Here is a 21,881-nt window from a genome sequence, read left to right on the forward strand (position 1 = left end):
AAGTTTTCCGATAATATTTCCTACCACGTGTTTCCTTCAGATCTTGGTAATTGTTGCTATTATTGCAGTAATTAGCACAAACTTCTTTTCCTAAAATTTACCGATGTTTCGATTACACATTTAGTCTTTCTCAAGCATATACACTACATAGATTCTTTATAACCATGACGTCCGATTTCTTGTGGGTTATGGATAATTAACAAAATCTTTTTTCCTAAAATTTGCCCATGTTTCGACTATACATTTAGTCTTTCTAAAGCCTATTCCACTATAAAAGGAATTCATTAAAACAGAACAGAAGTCTCATATCCATCTTCTCTTAGATACTATTTTATTGTCTCTACGGACAAGATTATTTTTATAGTGGAATGGTCTTGAGAAAGAAGAATAGTCGAAAGTCGTAAGTTTATGTTAAATGTACAATTATTGAGATTTTTGACAATTCTTATAAATTAACACTGCAAAACGGTAAATTTTAATTGTTTTTAAAGATTTCCCCAAAAGGAAAATGATCCATGTGGAGCTGTTTAATTTTTGAAACACTGGAAATAGAAAGGTAGTTAAAAATACATTTTTACCCTCAAAAGCCTTACGATATTTTTCCCTCAGGGCGCGGTGTAAGATCAATGGAAACACGTGTTAAAATTTATTCTCCTCCGTGGGAAAATTCTGCGTTCATTAATGACTGAATATTTGTAAAATTTTGTTTTAGGGATGGTTTAGCCCCGGGCAGGTCTTTGTGTTGGACGAATATTGCGCGAGATACGGGGTTCGGGGATGTTTTAGGCACTTGTGCTACTTGTCAGACCTGTTAGACAGGGCGGAGAGGAATATAATGATAGATCCTACTTTAATACATTATAGTTTTGCATTTTGCGCTAGCCACGTACACGGAAACAGGTTTGTAGACTTAACACTAGGGCTGTCAAATACCGATTAATTGATAACAATAGTAATAACTTTAGACCCGACGGAGTTGGGAGCGTTACGCACGAGGAAAAGGAGAAATTCCAGGAAGTGAAAGAACGGCTACGGGTTTTATTAGAAAATCAAATAACTAATTTCAGGTAAACATTAAGTAACTGAACGCTGCTATTGACATGCATATACAAATACTACCACAACCAACACAGCTTTCATAACCTAGGCTAACACAAGCGGAAGTGGAAACAAACAAACACAGGAATTACTGTCGGTTTGACAAACTATTTTAGTTTATAATTTATATATTTTTTACATTATTAAAAATATAAAGTTAATTCGAGTTAATTCTAAAAATTTGCCGAAATTACGGATGCTCATTTTATGAGTGGCACCATAGAGATCTTTATTATCTTAGAGATACAATATCGGCGAAATTATGGCAAAATTTCATGAAGAATACCATATCGGAAAAAATTTTACCTGTCTTTTAAAGTGATCGACAGAAAGCTGAATATTTTGATCCTTTTTTCAAAGACAGAAATAGGTGGACTTCTTAAAATCAGACAGTATTAAGACATTTTGACAGTAATATATTGTATATTTCGCACTTTTTAGAATTATTTATTTTATATACTTTTAATACAGTGCAACCTCTTTAATCCGAACACACGTTAATCCGATCACACGCTAATCCGAACGGCCAAATCTGAACGATGACAAGAAAAGACTAGATCGTTTCGCGCATACGCGCGTAGTCGGCAGTCAGTTTATTTGCCGATAGCGAACAACCTGTGGCGTGTCGTGTTTTGTGCAACAAATTTGGAGTTTTTTTGGAAGTAAGAAAAATAAATGTGAAAAGCGTAAAATAATACATATATGTATATGTAACTACATGTTTATGTTTTACTTTATATAAGTTTTATGCGTCTTATATGATTTATATTTATATTATTATAATAAAATGTGTACGTACGTAAATAATGTACATATGTACAAATCTTTATAGTATGTTCTATAATCCGAACGATTCGATAATACGAACAATGCCTGGCAATGTGGTGTTCGGATTAAAGAGGTTTCACTGTACTGTGCTTTTGTACAGGGTGTCTCAAAATCGATAGTATGGGCCTACTGTGGTATTTCTTTTCAGACTTTTTAGGACGATATTGCTTATAACTTTTAAGCGGGAGGTAATACAGAAAAATTTCTCTTATAAAAGTCTATTAGAAAAAAGAGAGATTTTTAACAGGAAAAAATTTGGGTATGTTTCTGGAAAAAATATAATTGATGACGTCATTAGTCGTTTCTGTCAAATCCCAAAGATAATACTTTCGATTAAATGCAGCTGATCTCATCCCATTTAACACCACGTGTCCCAATTTTTATTTAAACTTTTTGTATCCTCAGTAGACCCATACTATCGAGTTTGAGACACCCTGTACAGGGCGGAGACTATCTTCGGCCTTTTACATCTTAAGAAGCGGTGGCAACTTATTCGGCCATTTTCATTTCACCGAATCAACGTTGCCAGTTTGTTTTTATACCCGTTTACATCCCTTGTCATATCGTACCAGGTGCAAAGTCAGCTGGCACATTTCAATCGAACCCGTTTTCGTTTCGTGCCTATCATTCACGGCTTAATTTTTGCAATACTGATTTCAATACGTCAATTTGGATAAGTTTTTTATTTTAGATAATTATTAGTTATTTGTCTAGCTATATCCTTAGCATACGAAGATATTTGGTTTAAAAGCGTATGTGACTTCATGTGATGAGTATTTAAGAAAATATTTCGAATTAATTTGAATTAACTGGATACCTGTAAAACAAAGCTATTACACATTTTAAAACGCAGTGGGTAAATTGTTGGAACATCCAGGATCATATTCCTTGCCCTTAGAGAACCGTAAAGTCGCGTGCTATAAAAACAGTCATTAACTGTAAACGAATATGTTTGCAAAGGTCACTTCAATTACGCTTTCGAGCAATTTACCTACGCAAAAAATATTTACACCCGCATCTTGCCATGATGTGCGGCTTTTACAGAACAACTCGAACGCTTATCGGCGGCGTCAATATTTGCGTAAGTAGTAGGGTACTAACTAGTCAAACGATTATTTTACAGGTATTGTTTTCCTTTTGGTAGACCAGAAGGTGCTTTAAAAGCAACCCTTTCGTTATTAGAAAGGGTTCTAATGAAAGATATTGTTACACCAGTGCCTCCGGAAGAAGTCCGCGGAATGATAAAGAAATGTTTAGAGACTGCGGCCTTAGTTAATTACACTAGGTTATCATCAGAAGCAAAAATCGAAGGTGACGTATTCCCTCTAATCGAGGGTATTTAAAAACTTATTTTTTCTACTACTGTAAGTTTAATGTTACTTTTATTCACGCAATGGTCTGCTCTGTTAAACCTTGTTCCACTGCAATTCCGACAGCGTTGAGTTCAGAAACTTGAAGGTGGTCTATTTAAAGATAACGTAACGTTTATAAAGACTGATTTATTAAAAAGAGCACGGTTCTGGTTACCACACTATACTTTGTACTATTATTATTAGGGCTGTCAGAACTGAGCCGCGGGACATAGGCGTACACATTATTTATTAAAAAGCAACAAATTAAATTATCTACAAATACACCATAAACACCAACGCTGTGTGTTTTATAATATCGTTTGTTTATCAAAGCTAAGTACCAAAATACATGAATTTGAATGCTTGGAATCGGTAGTAGAAAAAATATCGTGTGCGAGGTATGTGTTAATTTTTTTTTTCTGTGTTGTTACAGAAGATTTAAGGGGTGAAACAATGGTGTCTCCAAGTAAAAAACTGGACGACTTAATACACTTAGCTGAGCTCTGCGTGGATCTTCTACAACAAAACGAAGAACATTACGCAGAGGTGAGGCGTTATCCTGTATACGTTTATAATTTAGTGACAGTTTTATAAATCCTTCGTTATTCCAGTTGATTATTTTCTTATTCAAGCGGAGTGTTCCACAAGTTAAAGTTCTTTAAAGTTATTAATTTTCAATTTAATTGTAGTTACTTGCCTTGATCATCTTCATTTGTAGGTTAGGAAGGATGAAAATACTTTGAAAATCATTTTCTATATATGAATATTTTTTAGAGGGTTATCTATGTTTAATTGCGCAATTATCGATCTATTAAAATGATGGAAATATTCAATTTAATTGTAATTAAATCCGATAACTGAAATGTCAAATGCAACAGTTAATATTAAAATATAAACTTAATTATTTGAAATTGGTATTGGAACACTGAAATCAATAAAATAATATACTGTTTACTGTTATCCTACTGCTAATATTGTGTCGTAAAGATACACATTTTACGTCAATTCAAATCTGGGATATTTAAGATATAAAATTGTACAAGGGTGTTCACATAATATTACCCTTTATATATAAAAATAAAATGGCTAAGAATTTTAGGAAATTTCCTCGAGATTTCAAATAAATGCATAAAAAGAACAGTTGGCTGTTGTATTTCTGTGATATAAACCAAATTATATGACTGGGTGGTCCAAAACCATGTTGGTGACCTTGTCTTTGACCTTTACCTAAGTTTCAAGGACAAACCAATGTCAACTTAAAAATATTAATCCAAACACCCTGTTTTTTACGGCAGCAATCATTTGTCGTTCAAAATTTCTCCTCAAATATTTTTGCAGATATTGAGGAAAAACTGAACTTGACCTTCATATGATCTGCAAAGACAAACGGGAAAACTTTTCTAACCCCATGCTCGGATGAAAAATTTGACGCTCTCTCGAAAGCTGACATAAAAAATAGGGTGTTCCATTTAACATTTTCAAGTTGACCTTGCTTTGACCTCCATGTTGTTCTTTCTATGAGGGACTTTCATCTTATGACCTAAAGGAGAAGATAATATTACTGTCTTTTTATATATTTCTTTAAATCGCAAGAAAATTCTCTAAAATTTTAGTCTACGAGTTCTTTATACAGGGTGTTTCAGAAAGACCTCTCGTAGATATAGGGGGTGATAGTACGACAAAAAATAAGAATTTTTTGTCTTATGAACTATATGTCTATCTCTTCTTGTTTTCGAGATACAGAACGACAAAATAAAATTTTTAAGACATTAGGAAGCTTTAACAAGATTATTTTTAGAAAATAAAATTGTACATTACAAATTGGAGCCCGAATGGTAAAAACCTAACCTTAAAAAATTAGAACTTAAAATGTAGCATAACTAAAAAATAATTAGACCAGCGTATTTGGCATCCTTAAAAACCCCGGAATACCAAATTTCATAAAAATATTTCGCTCCGTTTGGAAACTCGTAAAAATTCTATTTAAAAATTTTTATTTTGTGTCTCTGTATCTCGAAAACCAGAGAAGATAGACATATAGTTCATAAGTCAAAAAATTCTTATTTTTTTGTCGTACTATCACCCGTCGTATTTACGGGAGGTCTTTCTGAAACACCGTATATATAGAAAAACGAAAAAGGGTGAATGCCCTGTAAAAATTAAAGTTGTACCTACTGAGTTAATTTAACAATACTATGTGTATTTTTATTGACAAATTCATAGACGGTTACAAAATTTTCCTGTGTTAGAATAAACACAACCTCAGTTCAGCTGGTTGTTTAGTCAATAATTTGCAAATTTGTTTTTACAAACATACGCAGATGCACGCAAGGTGTTAATACTACTAATACTTCATATTGGAAGCGACGAGCGACATCATGTTCAGCGTCACTTTGTAGCGTTTTAGGTAGCAGCATTGGCAAAAGTAACCTAAATTTAATTTCAAATCAAAGACGATTGTAATTGTCAGCATGCCTTCAACGAAAGTTCTATTAATGTGTTACTGGAAACACCCGTTAATTAAGTGTTAAAGGCTAGAGACAATGCGATTAAAAACAAGATCAGATTATTCGTCGTGTCGTGTTAATGATGTGTTCTAAGCTCGAAGTATGTGTTGTGTCGTGTTAATACGTTTTGCGGAAATATCGTTTACGTTGTCTAAATAGAAGGGGCTTACAAAAATTCTCTTCGTTTAAAACTAAAAAAAATTGAGTAAGTCAGCTAAGCACCCGTAGTGAATTTTCGTAAACCTCTGACATGTTATGTGACGTCAGAAGCCGATGGTACGCTTAAATAACGACACAACACCTGTTTCTAGTCTGGCAGTGTCAGATAGCCGTCAGCGTATTGAGGGATCAGTCGATGTTTTTACTTATTATTTAAAATAACTACCCAATGGCCTCACCTCATTAACAGCAAACTTCAATTAATGGGTTATTTATTTACAATTTCTCTTTCTATTTAGTGTGGCATATAAAAAGTAAAGGCATGTAATAAATAGCAATAAATATTGAAAATGGTTGAAACACGACACATTAGAATAACATAACATGATCAGAGTATCTGATGTGGCACACTGTGATGAGAGGTGTTAACACGACACAATAATAGGTTTGTTCCTAGAGTAATCCAAAACAATTTCCAACAGCCAGATGCGTGCGCATTCGATATAATGCTTATGTAAGGTTAAAAATTCATTGTTTCGAATCAAATGCGATTAGATCTGACTTTTGGAAACTATTTCTAACACACTAGGAACAAAGCTAACGCGTGCAAAAAGCGCATTACTAACACATGATGTGTTAACATCTGTCAACACATCATGTCCAGTATGACACATTAGATAATTCTAATGTTTTGAATGTATTTGTATAAAGTACGCCTGAAGTTGTACACTGTGGATCTTGCCATTTGTGACTCGACATTTAACCACCGCTGATTTTAATTTTCACTGTTATTTAATACGCGTATATCCATGAAACGGAGATCAGCTGTTCAAGCAGCAGCAGAGGTAAGCGCTGGAGCGCTTCCCACGCTGAAAATATGTATTATGTAATAAATATATAACGCCAACGCTGAATTTGTCTTTCATTTAAAAATATTATATGTGTATATATATGCAAGGGAATAATGCTATTAAATTAGCTATTCACATAAAGATTATTAATTAAAACAAATACAGACATAGTCGATTTTACATTTTTAATTCAATCGCCGTTGTTTTTTGGATGTACACAAACTTCTATTTTATACGTAAAAGCAAAGGTGGTTGTTTTTGTATCTAAAATATGTCGCTGCCTCACACGGCGAGCGCCATCAAAATGCTTCCATTGCATCGCGATTGTATGACGAGCGTGAGGTCAACTGGAAGAGTTTGATGTCTAATACTGAAGTGAACACAGTGGAGGAATTAACACGAATCTTAATCAAAAGGTTAGTTTTCTAATGCGCTAAACACTCTGACGGTCGTGTGGGTTTGCCAAATATTAATAACGTGTTGTATCGTACTTAAGCGTGTTTTAGGCTTCTGACGACACATCACCTCTTAACACGTCACTTAACACATTTAGATTTGTTTTGGGGTTTGAACGTTGAACGAATATGGTAGTAGCGAGTTCAGAATCAGGACTTGCCCGAGTGTATGTTTGTACAAACTCGTACAATAGTTAATCCAATGTGACAGGAAAGTTTATGTACCGTACCCAGAACTGTGGTTCCAACTGTGTATAATTTGCCTTTAACTGATGTATCTGTAACATGTACTCATTGTTATGTGTTATTCTGTATGTATATGTAGCAACTGCGCAAGGCAGACCGGCAACCGTCAAGTCAAGCAGCCTCAGCGGGCGCGAATTCTAGTTCTAGTTCGCCCGCTCCAGGCACTCCCGGCAGCCGCGACGCCAAGCACCAAAACTCTGTGTCTCGCTATTGCATGCCTCAGCATGCTACTTACACCCCACCAGATCCTACGGCACGTACATCTTCTATCTCTTTTCTAATTCTTAGTACTTAACCTACGATCCATTGCATACAATCTCGCCTGGTAACTGCTTGACAATTCCGAACATGCCCTCCCCCCAAACATCACGTCATTTTAGGTCTAACGGGTGTGTTCCACATTCGGTAGTTTTGGGGAAGATTCTATGGACTGGATTATGAATCATTTAACAAACGTCTAGGACTTATTGCAGAATGTTACCGCAAAACGTAACAGACCAAACACATAAATTGACCGTAACCGTAGTGTAACTAGAGTTACACTGGTTCAGCGAGTTTGGTATTAAAGCGGCTATTCATCAAAGGAGCAAACGCGAGTCCTTAAAAATAAGTTGTAACAATCTCTTTATCTTTTTTCTGGAGCGCTTTCAGCAGGTCTGTAAATTGCCATAATGCAGACAGTTCGTTCTTGCAAGATATGAACACAGTACAAAGCCTCGCATCTGCTATTGCTTCATGACGTCACTACCCGTGATATTATTTTCTAATTTAAATGACAGAAGTCAGACAGAAGAATTTTAAATAATTTCATATATAATTGTTGTGTGATACATATTTATTGTAGTTCAGTATTTGAGGTTAGCACCTTGAGTCAATAGCGTTGTGTGGGTCGGTAATAAAATCAGTGTACCCTTCCACCTGGTGTCTACGTTTATGCGACGACGTGAATCTAAACTTCTTATAAAACGTCTTATAAAAAAGTATATGTCCTTAATAAGTTTAATTTGCGAAGTGAAAAAGCAATACGGGCCTCCTAAAAACTCTGTTGGCCGTCTGTTGGTCTTTGGTCACATATTCGCCTGCCCTGTTAAATCGGTACACCAAAGACTTGGTTATTGTTGACATACAAGCGGTTACAATAAGTTGCGGACGGATTCCTTCTAATATGGACACAAGGTGGGCATTTCGAGCTAACATCGACGAACTAATGTTTACTCTCCTTTGCACTTTTGGTGAACGCCCGCTAGCTGTAGAACATTTTTTATTACAACTTTATCGAGCAGAAAATATAGCTAACAACTCAGTTAATTAAATTTAGTCAGTCTAATGTTTTATACGAATCAGACACAAACCAGTGATCACTAGTGAGTATCGTTCTTTCTGAATAGTAACATTTATTTGTGGAAAATATTCTGCAAAATGTCTAGTAGAATTTAATTTAAAATGACAGTACTACAACAAACAGTGCTGTATTTAATAAATACCTAGCATCTAACATTTGTCGGTGCATAAATTCAAAATTTTTGTTAAAAAAATATAGCCTGTTTGGAAAATAGTGTTTTTATATTTTGTATGACCTAAATTGGCCTACATAACATAAAATACAATACAAGTGCTGAAATGTTATACGAAAAAGTTATAGATAGCAAGAATACAGTTTTCGGTTTAAGATATTAAACAGAAAACTGTTAATTTAGAAGAAAAAACAGGTGCCGACTGATGCTGACAGTCCGTCACTATATTTTACTACATTTACAACAAATCTACTCATTATAGCGTTCAATAAATATTTAAATCAAGGAATATATTATTTCACAGAACAAACAGGCAGTGCTTTAAAACATTTTATTTTTAAAGCAAGCATTTCGTTGTATTTCTGCTTTTTTGTTTTCTTAAAAATTCATAATTACAAAAAAAATCCAAATAACGTCTTATTTTTATTTCTTTACCTTCGCTACTTGTATGTGGTTTTACGTCCCAATCTGAGCTCTACGTTTGCGTAAACGAACATTCATTTCATGATCGTGTAGTATATTTTCAAAAGCATTCTCTTTTTATATGTTACATAAAACTTTATAGAAATAATTATTTTCAACCGACATATTTGTGTACTTTACAAATATTCTTTAGCGAATGTTCATATTCGCTTTAGCAGTCTGCTATATATCGCCTTCGTCCGTTTTGAAATAGTATGAAATAATAAATGTCCATTGTACAGACCGTAAATGGATTGATTGTCATTATCTTAACAGGCGATAGATTGAACTTAAACAAAACAGTATTAAATGACATGGACTCTAAATCATTTTCTAAATATTGTCATTTAAATTAAAAGGCAGAACTTGGATAATCTGCACAACTTGACTACGTTGCATTACAGTGTGCGCACATCCTGGCACCGCAAGAGAGACTGTGTCGCGTCGTTAATCTTAACCTTATTTTTCATTAATTTATACTGTCAATTGCAACGAAGCTTTCCATAAATAAATAACTTATCAAGATATTCACGATGATGAGTTATTTATTCGGATACTAATATGTCACAAAACCAAATATAAAATGAAAAAACAACAGTGAAATGAGATAATCAAAAACACAGAACGCACTGGATCAACTTTCTCGATCACGACCGTCAACTATCACTGTCTCTGTCGTCCAGCTGATTGTCTACGGTGTTTAACGCGCAGTTGTCAAATTTATTCTTTTATGAATTTTTTACTAATTTAAATTATTTGAAACATCAACAAATCCTTTAAAAACTGTAGTGAATATATTTTTAGACGCAATTTAATATATTCTTTCAAATTTCTTATGAACCTTGAAGTTCAATAAAAAATCAGTGTACCTAAATATCCATACTAGGATAGTCTTAAGGTAAATGTTTACTTGCATGAGCGTATAAGAGTTTCTTTTGTATTTACGTCACCATATATTTTATCTAAAACCTATTGTCAGTCAATTAATGCCAAACATATAGAAAATTGCAATACAATACAATACAAATGTTATATAAAATATTTGCAACAGGAAATTTACGAATATCGAATATTCGTACACGAACAACGCATGCGTGGAGCTGGGATTGGGGATTTCTTTTAAATGATATATTTGTTTGCTTACGAATTTCTAATGACGGTTGAGAAAATTTATTGGACGCTCTACAGCTAAAATACATTGAAATGCTAATCTGACCTCGCTATTGCTTGTCAGTGTAGTATGTGGTGTGATCATTTGCCTTCTTCTGTAAACTTTGCTAAGCGATATTTCCAATATTTGGTGTGTTGCATATTTCATTCAGTCAGCGCCTGATATACTGCATGTTATGTCCCTTATAGTGATAAAATTATAATAAGAGAAAATCCTACAAAATCACGTGCAAATATTGATTTTAATTTTGTCGCATAGGCCTTTGCGTGGTTCAGTGACCTTTTGGTTGAACACGCTGAAATATTTTGGTCTTTGTTTGCTGTGGACATGGACAGAGTTTTAGCAGAGCAACCAGCGGATACCTGGGACTCATTTCCATTGTTTCAAATCCTTAACGACTATCTCAGGGCTGATGGTAAATCATTATATCCCAATCCACTGGATCTACCTAACAATCTACCAATTTACAGATAATTTAAAAAATGGTCGGTTTCACCAACATCTTCGGGATACGTTCGCGCCTTTGGTTGTCCGATATGTGGATCTTATGGAATCTTCCATCGCTCAGTCTATTCACAAAGGTTTCGAGAAGGAAAGGTGGGAAATCAAAGGGTGAGTGACTGATCTTGCACGCTTTAGCAACCATCCAAAATTAATTTATAGGAATGGTTGTGCGACTTCTGAGGACCTGTTTTGGAAGTTGGACGCTCTTCAGTCGTTCATTCGAGACTTGCACTGGCCCGACGCAGAATTCAGGCAACACTTGGAGCAACGCTTGAAACTCATGGCTTGCGACATGATGGAGTCGTGCATACAGAGGACGGAATCGGCTTTCCAACAGTGGTTGAAGAAATCAGTCACCTTTATATCTACTGATTACATTTTACCATCAGAAATGTGCGCCATGGTCAACGTAATCTTAGACGCCAAAAATCAATCGTTCAAATTATGTGCGGTTGACGGAATTGATTTGGTTAGTATACAAAACCAATCTGTGGAATGTTCTAATTCTTTCTGTGGTTTCAGCATCAATACCATACCAAGATCGATGATATGATTGACAAAACCTTGGCCAACATGAACCAAGGGATGATCAGTAAATTGATGTCTGTTTTAGAAGCCACTTTGTCGAAATTATCCAGATACGACGAGGGAAGTCTCATAGGGTCGATTTTAAGTTTTACGGTAATACAAACAAATAAAAAAGCATTATCATGCGTTTATTGTTATTTTCGAATTTCAGAATGTCTCTGGTTCTGGGAAGGACATGGGTCAGGGATATGTGAATTTCACACGCAACTGCATGGACCAAATACGAGGGAAAGTAACAGATGAATTATGGATTTTAAATTTCTTTGAACAATGGTATACCGGTCAAATCAATATGCTTTGCAACTGGTTATCTGAACGGTTGGATCACACTTTGCATCCATACCAATGTACGTGCCTTGCTCATATTGTCAAGGTAAGGATATATATAAATCTGCGTTATAGCAAAAATGATAAAACATTACAATTATTTTATAGAAAATTTACTCCGATTTTGAACTCCAAGGAGTTATGGAAGATAAGTTGAATTCAAAAGCTTATCAGACAATAGCTCAAAGAATGCAAACGGAAGAAGCAACTTGTGCCCTGACTATGGGACAGGCAGAAGGGTAAGTTAATGTCACGGGTGAACCGTACATGAAGTACAAATAACCAGAGGCGGACCACGTTAACATTGACTTACAAGAAAATCTAAACATCGGATTGTCAGCGTATTCAACAGCATACTACAACTTATCACCATTTTCATAAAGTCTGTATTAAATTGTAAAATTGTAACAAATCGCAACTATTTGTCGCTACTCAGTTTCCCGAGTAATCGCGGGTTGTCACTGCTCCATAAAAAGAGCGGTTTAGCCCGTCTCTACTGAACGTGCAGTATTCTCGCACACTAACCTGCCCCGCATCGTGACGTCACACCAATCAGAGAGGGTTTCGCGTGTTCAGAGCAATATTGATATTTCTTTTGGGTTTTTCCCATAAAACTAATTTTTAAATTTTTCTGGAACTTTGAAGATATGTTGTAACCTTTAAACAGAATTTTACATGTTTTGGAATATCTGTACTGCGATATTCCCACTATTCGTTAGTACGTAAAATTTTTACGCATGACGCGCACAAGTGCGAAAAAATTGATTCTTTAGTGGAATATATTTTTTAGTGGTTTGGAAGGGATAGACGAAGATGGAGACAACAGAAGCAAAACAAAGGTAACAATAATGGAATCTTTGGGTGGAGAAGATGGAAACTTTGTGTCTAACGTCGGAACCATGATCGGAGGAAAAGTTGGGAATATCTTTGGAAAAGGTTTAGGAGGAATAGGTTCCAAGTTAGGAGGAGGAACGAGTAGTTGGTTCTAAGTTTTCAAGTTTGCATCTAGACTTTTGTTTTCTCATAATATTTATTTAAAAAAAAAAAAAATGAATTGGCCTGATTATGTGATGGTCTTTTTATACAGAAATCAAGGTTAAGTTACCTACACTTATTTTTAATATTGATTGGTGAAGACAAAAGAGTTGCATTATTTTTTATTATTTCTCGGCTCTATTCTTGCCATTTAAAATGTAATATGATTTTTCATCGTGGGTATGTAATGTAACTATGTCCTCTTTCTGCTATTCAAAATATGACCTGTGCTAGTAGCAGAAATGAGGTGGTCCTTTTAAAATGTTCAGTTCTCCGTTAGAATCAGGTTTAGAAGAAATAGTATATTAGTACAATTAGAGCAACTCTTTTCTCTCTTGGAAAATAAAAATATTTTTACACTACTCACAGATAAATATTGGATGCAGCTAGAAATGAATGCTTTAAGTTATTTATACCCCAACATCGTCCACATTACCTATTATATTAAATCTAAACACAATATTCCTACAATAGCAAAACTTAGTATTCTAATATGCTTATTGCACTGGATAATTTAAATAATTAAAATTTAAGTATATTCGGGAATAATTTTGAAGGATGAAATGATAAAAGAACGAATTATAGATTATGGATGCATGTATAAATAAAATATATTGTGTACATTATAATTTTTTATAGTATATTTATTATTATTAATAAATATTGCTAATGTGTATTTTCAAATAATGTAATTTCACAAAAATTTATAAGTATCTAAAATATGAAAATATTAGGCGCATACTGACTGTTAGAAAGACCAGGACAACTTAACACTGCATATATACAAGCAATAACAATATAGACAAATAGGTAGTAGCGTAATTTTTATTATTTATTGTTCATTGTGTCTCAGTCATATATATTCAGAAAGAAATTAACTATCAAGCAGCTAAGAACCATTTCATTGTAAAATAATAATTGGAATTTTCAAATGACATACCCAGTAACGGAGGTTTGTAAAGTTTTCTTTATAATTTATCACTTCCAAATAAACTAACCTTATGATTAGGTAAGTCATTGGAGAAGTCCTAATGATTAAATGCGATTTAATTTGATTTCATTCCACCTTGCAGTTCTATTTATCCTAATAATCATAGTTTATTTTTGTTGGATGTGATACGGTAATATCTCGCTAGAAAAATTTTTGCATTTCTATTTTCATGATGAAATTAACTGAGGCGCAGTAGAGCCATTAAGTGATTTGTAATAATTTAAATTTCTACGAAAAACATGTCAGGACAAGTTATCTCAATTAATCCGGTTATCATTGGTATTGTTATGCAACACACAATACACACCAAATTTGGATGCACTGCACGTTTAGAGCATCATTTTGATTTATAATAAATCCTTATTTTGGACAATTCGCATTTTAAAATTATTTAATAAATAAATGCTTGTAATAAATTTTGCTATTCGGGGTATGTATTGATCACCTAGTGGCTCCATCCAGTGCAAAGTTACTCTACCTCTAATTTAATTCTAATTCTACAAATGTACATTTTCTATATCTAAGCACATTAAGTATTAGATTGTTGCATATCTTTAAAATGTATTGTAGGCGTATCTCAGTACGGTCCATTATTGCTTTGCGCTGCATCGTATTATTGTAGTATTGGATACAGAAAAATGTTTTTTCAACTATTTGCTTTATATGCTGGCATCGGGTCATAATATAAATATTGCGAGTAAATAAAGTTACTATAAAGTCAAACCTTTATATAGTTAGATCTGTAATAAAAGTATCAACGATGAAAATCTTACTATTATTGCATGCAATCTTTATCTATAGTTATATTTCACAGGAAACATTGACGAGTACAAATATATCTTAAATAATGAATTTTACCATAATACATAATTTTTGATAAGTGTGATAGATCATGAGTAGATTTAAATTATTAAGAACTCTTCAATGTCTCACTATATTCCTAAATTTAATTTTTGAAATTGTTCTATAAATGTATGTATAATATTCTATACACTAGTCTTTCCTAATCCTCTAAGTTTTACTAATTAAAATTAAAATTTTAATAGGACCTCAATTCACTTTATAGTAACTGATTTCTTAATACTGATTAAATAATACGATATAGAAGGTCTTTCCAGTTACATTCCCTATTTTATCGTAATTATATTAACAACTATAGTTGACTTTGTGAATGTTGGGCCTGTGATGGCAACAAAAAAAACGATGCTGCTACTAAGTTAATTTAAAGTCTATACAAATAATTCATATTTACAGGCCAGATAATATTGTTATGTTTAACTAACATGTACTTACGGTAAATAAATTGTTTTAAAATATTTCTCTAAACATTTTGTTATTTAATACTTACCCTGCACCTAATCAGAAATTAAAATAGAAAAAAAAATTCTAGCCAAGACGATTTGATTTTAATGCCAAAACAAAAATTATGAACATCTTTTTTTTTTCAACTTTTTACATAGAATCCAGTAACGATAAATATTTTTTTAAAGTATTCATTAAAATCCAATTGAAATTTAGTAAGAATCCAATCATATTTTAATCTAATAAAAATATCAAGAATTTAATAAACATTTGCATAAACATTGAAAATATGGATGACAAAAGCAATAAAGAAATTTAGAGAAAATCAATATCAAGTTAAAAATTCCTTAGGTTTTATATAGCACCTTCAGATTTGATCAGTAACAAATCAAATGTCAATTTAGGGTGTTATACAATTTCAATAATTTTTTTTAAATATATACAGGGTATCTTAATGGTCTATAGAACCAACTGCTATAGTGATGCTACTTGCTGTGACATTTTTTTATCTGACAATATAGCTTAATTTCACACCCTTTAAAACCTTCTTATCACAAGTTATTAAATTACAGCTATCATTTTTTAAACAAGTTTAAAATTTCACTATAAGATGATGCGAAGAATGATTTAATAGCAAATTTTAAAACTTTTCCACTGTTGCTTTGCCATTTTCAAGTAATTTGAAGGCAGATATAATAATGTACGACTTTATTTGTAACAGAAGCAGATGTACAGTGACATATTCATTTTTTAACCAAACAAAAATTTACACTGAAAATTTTAGGTTATATATAAAAGTTACTGAAATTAATAAAACTTGAGGAACGAGGGTTTTACCTTTAAAACCCCTCGTACTAAATGTCATATTTTCAAACCGAGGCCCGAAGCTACAGCCTCCGTAGCCACCCCTAAAGCCGATCCTGATAGCAGTGACCTCATCGCCATAGCACTTGGTTCTGTAGATGCATAAAGACACCCTATATATATATACAAAATAATGGAAATCATATGACATACAAAATTTGTTAGGGGTGTTCTGGGTCAATTTGAATGTCCCATATAGTATATTTATGTTTCTGTAGGGGACCACTTTGCAAATAAAAACCCAATAATAATAATAATAAAATTGTATATTACTACTTAATGTTTGACTTATGTTACACACACGACGAATTGTACATTTCTTTACTTGCTGTAATACCATCATTTATTTATCGGGAATGGCTTCCAGGCCCTGAACTTTGTACGGATTACCAGTTAGCCGCCTGTCCCTCAGATATTGTAATCTATCCTGATATTTGTACATACCCCTGCGATACATCTGAAAAGAGCATATTTGAAGCAACATTTTCTAATTTTAGGTTATTGTCAAGTTCGCCTAATAACGATACAAAATTTTAATTAACCTTACTGATATGTTATGACAACGAGTTATATGAAAAAGTACAATGATTAAAGTTTTAACTCATTTACGATGATTTTTAATGAAATAGACATTATATAATTTTTTAGGTTAAGATACTTACATTTCCTACTACCAGTTTATTTATCACGTAAGCTGATGCGTGAGGGACAGCCAAGGCAACAACAATTATACCGAAACTGGGGAGAATCTCAAACCACATTTTTTTTATGTATATTTATATTCTAAACAACCCTACAGAATGTTAATGTCAAATAGAATGTACAAAAATTATATTTCTTGATAAATACAATGATTATGCAACTTACAATTCAAGAAACACTTATTTTTCCATTTCAACATACTTCTGGCTATGCAACATACAATATACGTCGGCGTACAATAGGTTGCATAAATTTGCTGCTCTTGAATTTCGATATAAAGCCTAGTTCACACTTCCATCAATAGAAGAGGAAACCTCAGTAGGGAAGATGCGCGAAAAGCAACGCAAATAACACAGTGTTCCATCAGGTTATAGGACGTGATTACGATAAACGGATCGTTTTCAAAATGTACTTCACAAAGACTGTAGCAAGTCTTTCTAAAGGGTAGCCCAAAAGAAACGATATGATTTGAAATGCTCATAATTTTTTAAGCTTTCCTTATTTTCTATGTAAAAAAAATGTGGAAACGAAATTTATAGAATTTTTTTTGTGCTACATTGCGAATAAGCATTCATAGACACTTTACTACGTATCGAATTAATTTCAATGTAAAAGCAAAGTGTACTTAATGATATCAAAGTTTTTAGAGGAATTTTTATCTTAGTCCAAGTTCCTTAAATTTCACCAAATATTAATGAAAAAAACTTGTTTATTTTATTCTTAATTATCACTTATTAGTCAATATACATTTCCTGACGTCATGTTGCCCTCAATTATATTTAATAAAGGTAGTAAATAAATTGTCATACTAAAGATATCAAATTGGTTGAGTACCAGCAAACAACAGAGGCTTAATTAAAATATATTGTGATTAACAAGAACCAACGAGATTAGGTTACGTTATACAGGTTTAATTTTTTTTTTTTCAACCGTGCTGCAACTTTCAGTAACAAATTAATCATATTAAATTATGAATATACGACTTCAATCGCGATCATTTAAACGTAAATTTGACTCAAATTGTACTTATCCATTCGTGGCTAATAAATGCAGAAAAATAATCAATAATTACCTTTATGCTTGTGGCAAAAACGAATATATTTTATAAAATAAATACATAGCTTCCATACTGGATGCGGTTAATGTGCAAAATTTTTTTTAGACATGGGAGTGTGTTCCAAGATTCGCAGTTTATTGACTGTGTGTAATATTTTTGTTCTTGAGCATTTATTGAAAACCTTGATATTACAGTTTAAAACCACCATAGAACACAAAACTGTTAGAATAAGACCAGGAGTCATAAAACATAAAACTAATCTTAACAGAGTGGATGAAATTTTTACTCGTAGAACTCAACACATCAATAACCATTTCTTGGAAATTATGTTGACTGCAAGACACGTTTGTCCAGAAATAATGTCAAAAATTGTACCTCTGGAAGAGGAATTATAATAATTCCAATTTCCAGAAAAACTTTAGCCAAAATTGACTATCTTCGATGCTTAAACCTTGTTTTTTTTATTATCAGTTAAAATCTGTTAATGTGAAGTTTCATCATATTTAATAAAATCGTAATTCTTTAACCAAACCTCAAATGGAAAAATGCCAATGACAGTAGTCTCATGGTCTATAAGAAATATTTTTTTGATATCATTATCTGAAATTATGTCATCTGTTTTCGCACCTTGTAAGTTTTATGTAATTTAATAACATGTAGGAAACTTTTCAGAATTATTTTAAATTATTCTGCATTTAAAAAAACTTTCCTCAGTTCGATTGGTGGTATCTGGTTAATTGGTTAAATGCAAAGGACACTAATAGTAATGTAATCACAAATGAATAGTTAAAAAGAAATTTATACAGGAAGAGAATTACACAAAAGCGTTAGATGTCAGGATATGACCTACTACTTCATTTAGCTTTACAGAGCTTTAATTTTGTTTTGTAAAATTTGAAGAGAAATTTTATATAACCATTTGAAAACTTATACATTGTTCAGTGATATTGAATGCACCCCATTGTTGGTCAAAAAAAAGACCGAAACAAAAGTACATTTGCGTGTGGGTGGAATTCCGAGAACCGTGTTTAATATCATCAAAGTGGCAAAAATAGGAAGTTATTCGGTATTATTTGCTAAGCTTATACCTAATATTTAATTTATACCATTATCATTATTTCATTAAATAAACAGTAGCAACTTAATTACGTTTACTACAATGATAGACTCCATATGGCTTATTTTATTAATTTCTACCAATAAAGTGAATTTATCATTGATAAAGAATGGTATAAAAGTACGGGACACCGCGGTATAATTCAGTTGGGTTACGTTTTTATTGCTTTGGACATCAAAGGCTGTAAGTAATTACTTCTCGTTTTTCACTATCAGAAAAATTACCACCAATGTACATATATTTAAATATCAATTTAATTGACTTTCTATTTTTTTTTTTTCAGGTCAACATGAACTTCCTTTTAGCAATTACGGCGGTGTTGCTGGGTACATCCCAGGGCATGTACTTACAACGAAACCCCCACCATCAACAAGCTGTTGCCCGCCAATCCCGGAACGAACCCACTGTCCTCAAATCCTTAGGCGACTTCTTCCATAGAATGCACGCAGCCGCCACCAAGAGATGTGCTTACCTCCTAGACGAATCTTGCAACAACGGAGGCATACCTGGAGCAGGCTCGGACAACGACTGGCTCAACCAAGGCTTCAATCCTGGCAAGAGGGGTTTGAATTTGTTCGAGGAAGGGGCGGCTTACAACGGGCTATCAGGATCAGGAGCAGACAGCGACTGGCTAAACGGCGGCTTCAATCCCGGTAAGCGCTGCGTCAACACCATGGATGAATCTTGTAGTAATGGCGGCATTCCTGGTTCTGGATCTGACAGCGACTGGCTCGATGGAGGTTTCAACCCTGGCAAGCGTAGCCTTAATCTCTTTGAGGAAGGTATTGTCAACAAAGGCGTTTCTGGAGCCGCGGCCGACAATGACTGGTTGAATGGTGGCTTCAATCCAGGAAAACGGTGCGCCAACACCATGGATGAATCTTGTGGCAATGGAGGTATTCCAGGATCTGGAGAAGACAGGGATTGGTTGGATGACGGATCGGCTAATCCAGGTAAAAGGCGATTGAATGGTATTGAAGGTGTTCCTGGATCTGGTAACGACAATGACTGGTTGCATGGAGACAACACACCTGGCAAACGATGAGGATCTGGACTGCTATAAGTTATTTTTGTAATCGACTGATCTAATGAAAGTTCCAAAATTTTATAATGTTTCTTCTAATACTAATAAAGATAGATATTTATTAAGACCATATTCGTTTTTTTAATAGGTTCTACTCTATCAATCATTCAATGGCGCCACAATAAAGATTGAAGAAAAAGAAAATATTTTGACTGTGTTTATCTAAAATTACTGATAATAAAACCATATTATTATTTGTATTACAATTGGAGACACTATAGTTATCGGATATTTAATAAAAATTACTTAATTTTGATGTGAATACGTTTTAAAAGAAAAATATAAATAAAATTATTAAAATAAGGCTCCTGGTAGATCACAATTTAGAAACGGCAATAATGCCACAAATACAATATTAAATTTCAGAAAATAAGTTTCCTCAACATTATATGTATAAGATAATTGGAAAAATTTATAAAAATTCTGTTCTAGTGTACCATACAGAATTTTAAATATTCCCAGATATTCCTCGTTATTTCCCCGCATTCCTTTACATTTCCTTGTTGCTTTGTTTTTGCTTATAATCCTCTATATCTCTTGTTATTTCTTCCATATTTAAAGTCATGCCAAAATTTAAGTGAACACAACCGTATCGCTACAATTACATGAAAAATATGCATGTGTTTGGGTTTGGGCTATATTGAACAACAGGGCAAACCTGGTACGGACTATGCCTCGACCTGCGTTGGAATCCCGGTTTGTACACGAACAAAAGAAAATAGCAGCATTTTTGCTGATATATGCGGAGAAATAAATAATAATTATATTATTGTCTTATTCCATCTTAAGGTACAAAAAAATAGTTAAAAAACGTACCTTTGAAACAGGAAATATAAGCATCCCAATTTATAAAAAAACTATATTAAAAATTATAATCTTTTTTTTTTGAAAACATATAAACAATACAAAACATTATTTCTTTTTATTCAAAGTACGCTGCTTTTCTGCATGAACGACAACTTCCTCATCGACGTGAAGTCCTTTACGTCTTCTAACATCTTTCCGCAATTTATTAGCTCTTATACCAGAATCGACATTTACGTTTTCTTCCTCGTCATCTTCTTCTTCTACAGGCTCGTAAAACGGATCTCCATCTATGATCTACAAAAAAAAGTGATAGTTACTTTAAATCACCGTAAATCCAGTATCAATTTTAAGGTGTATTTAAAAAATCACTTTGGATGACCTTGGCGGTTCTATCTCGAAGCAATGTTAAGATGTAGGCATATTATTACCTTTGCGTTTAAAAACCACTGTTTAAAAAAATAATTGTAGCCACAAAGCAGAAACTTTAATTATTGTTGTATTTAATACAATCATCGATCGACTGCAGTGAACGTGATGGAACATGTCTATTTACTTGTTCTCTTATTATTCGCGTGAAATTCATCCAGAGTGACCCGTGTAAATGCGCCTTTAGTCAATAGTTGCAAAATCATTGATTTCCAACTGGTTTTTAATTAATTATTCATAATGGACGAAAAGGAAAAGAAAAAAGACTCATCCCACAAAATTCTAGAATTATTCTACCGGTTTCTTTAACTAAAGCATTATTTCACATCAAAAGGCAACAAGAATTTGTACGATAACTTACAGTAAGAATTGTTAATTAATTAATTAATTAATTAATTAAATACGTCTGTCAATTTGCAGTCGTTGTTATTGAT

At 33.2% G+C, this 21,881-nt stretch overlaps 4 protein-coding genes across 4 annotated transcripts in view; 2 read left to right on the forward strand and 2 right to left on the reverse strand.

Moving 5' to 3' along the window:
* The window catches only part of LOC108916995 (calcium-dependent secretion activator), a 54,696-nt gene extending 40,935 nt beyond the window's left edge, over positions 1–13,761 (forward strand). The window contains exons 13-23 of the mRNA XM_018723400.1: positions 713–900; positions 966–1,067; positions 3,050–3,237; positions 3,712–3,824; positions 10,902–11,058; positions 11,114–11,255; positions 11,307–11,616; positions 11,670–11,828; positions 11,887–12,108; positions 12,171–12,301; positions 12,853–13,761. Coding sequence (XP_018578916.1) covers positions 713–900; positions 966–1,067; positions 3,050–3,237; positions 3,712–3,824; positions 10,902–11,058; positions 11,114–11,255; positions 11,307–11,616; positions 11,670–11,828; positions 11,887–12,108; positions 12,171–12,301; positions 12,853–13,051 — 1,911 coding nt within the window. The 3' untranslated portion in view covers positions 13,052–13,761. The remainder of the gene's footprint in view (positions 1–712; positions 901–965; positions 1,068–3,049; positions 3,238–3,711; positions 3,825–10,901; positions 11,059–11,113; positions 11,256–11,306; positions 11,617–11,669; positions 11,829–11,886; positions 12,109–12,170; positions 12,302–12,852) is intronic.
* Positions 13,762–16,502: 2,741 nt separating this feature from the next.
* LOC108916762 lies at positions 16,503–17,095 on the reverse strand. The gene is made up of 2 exons (XM_018723060.1): positions 16,917–17,095; positions 16,503–16,711 (listed from the first exon to the last, which is right to left on the reverse strand). Exons 1-2 carry the CDS (start codon positions 17,013–17,015, stop codon positions 16,598–16,600), a joined length of 213 nt encoding a protein of 70 aa, XP_018578576.1. The 5' UTR covers positions 17,016–17,095; the 3' UTR covers positions 16,503–16,597.
* A 2,165-nt stretch (positions 17,096–19,260) lies between these two features.
* Positions 19,261–20,284, forward strand: LOC108916929. Its single transcript, XM_018723266.1, has 2 exons — positions 19,261–19,313; positions 19,414–20,284. Exon 2 carries the CDS (start codon positions 19,420–19,422, stop codon positions 20,173–20,175), a length of 756 nt encoding a protein of 251 aa, XP_018578782.1. The 5' UTR covers positions 19,261–19,313; positions 19,414–19,419; the 3' UTR covers positions 20,176–20,284.
* An 842-nt stretch (positions 20,285–21,126) lies between these two features.
* LOC108916926 (elongation factor-like GTPase 1) overlaps positions 21,127–21,881 on the reverse strand; it is a 65,683-nt gene continuing 64,928 nt past the window's right edge. Inside the window, exon 4 of the mRNA XM_018723264.2 lies at positions 21,127–21,315. Within this exon, the coding sequence (XP_018578780.2) occupies positions 21,127–21,315 (189 nt within the window). The remainder of the gene's footprint in view (positions 21,316–21,881) is intronic.

This window comes from Anoplophora glabripennis, unplaced genomic scaffold (assembly GCF_000390285.2).
Source record: "Anoplophora glabripennis isolate ALB-LARVAE unplaced genomic scaffold, Agla_2.0 scaffold2, whole genome shotgun sequence".
Taxonomy (NCBI): domain Eukaryota; kingdom Metazoa; phylum Arthropoda; class Insecta; order Coleoptera; family Cerambycidae; genus Anoplophora; species Anoplophora glabripennis.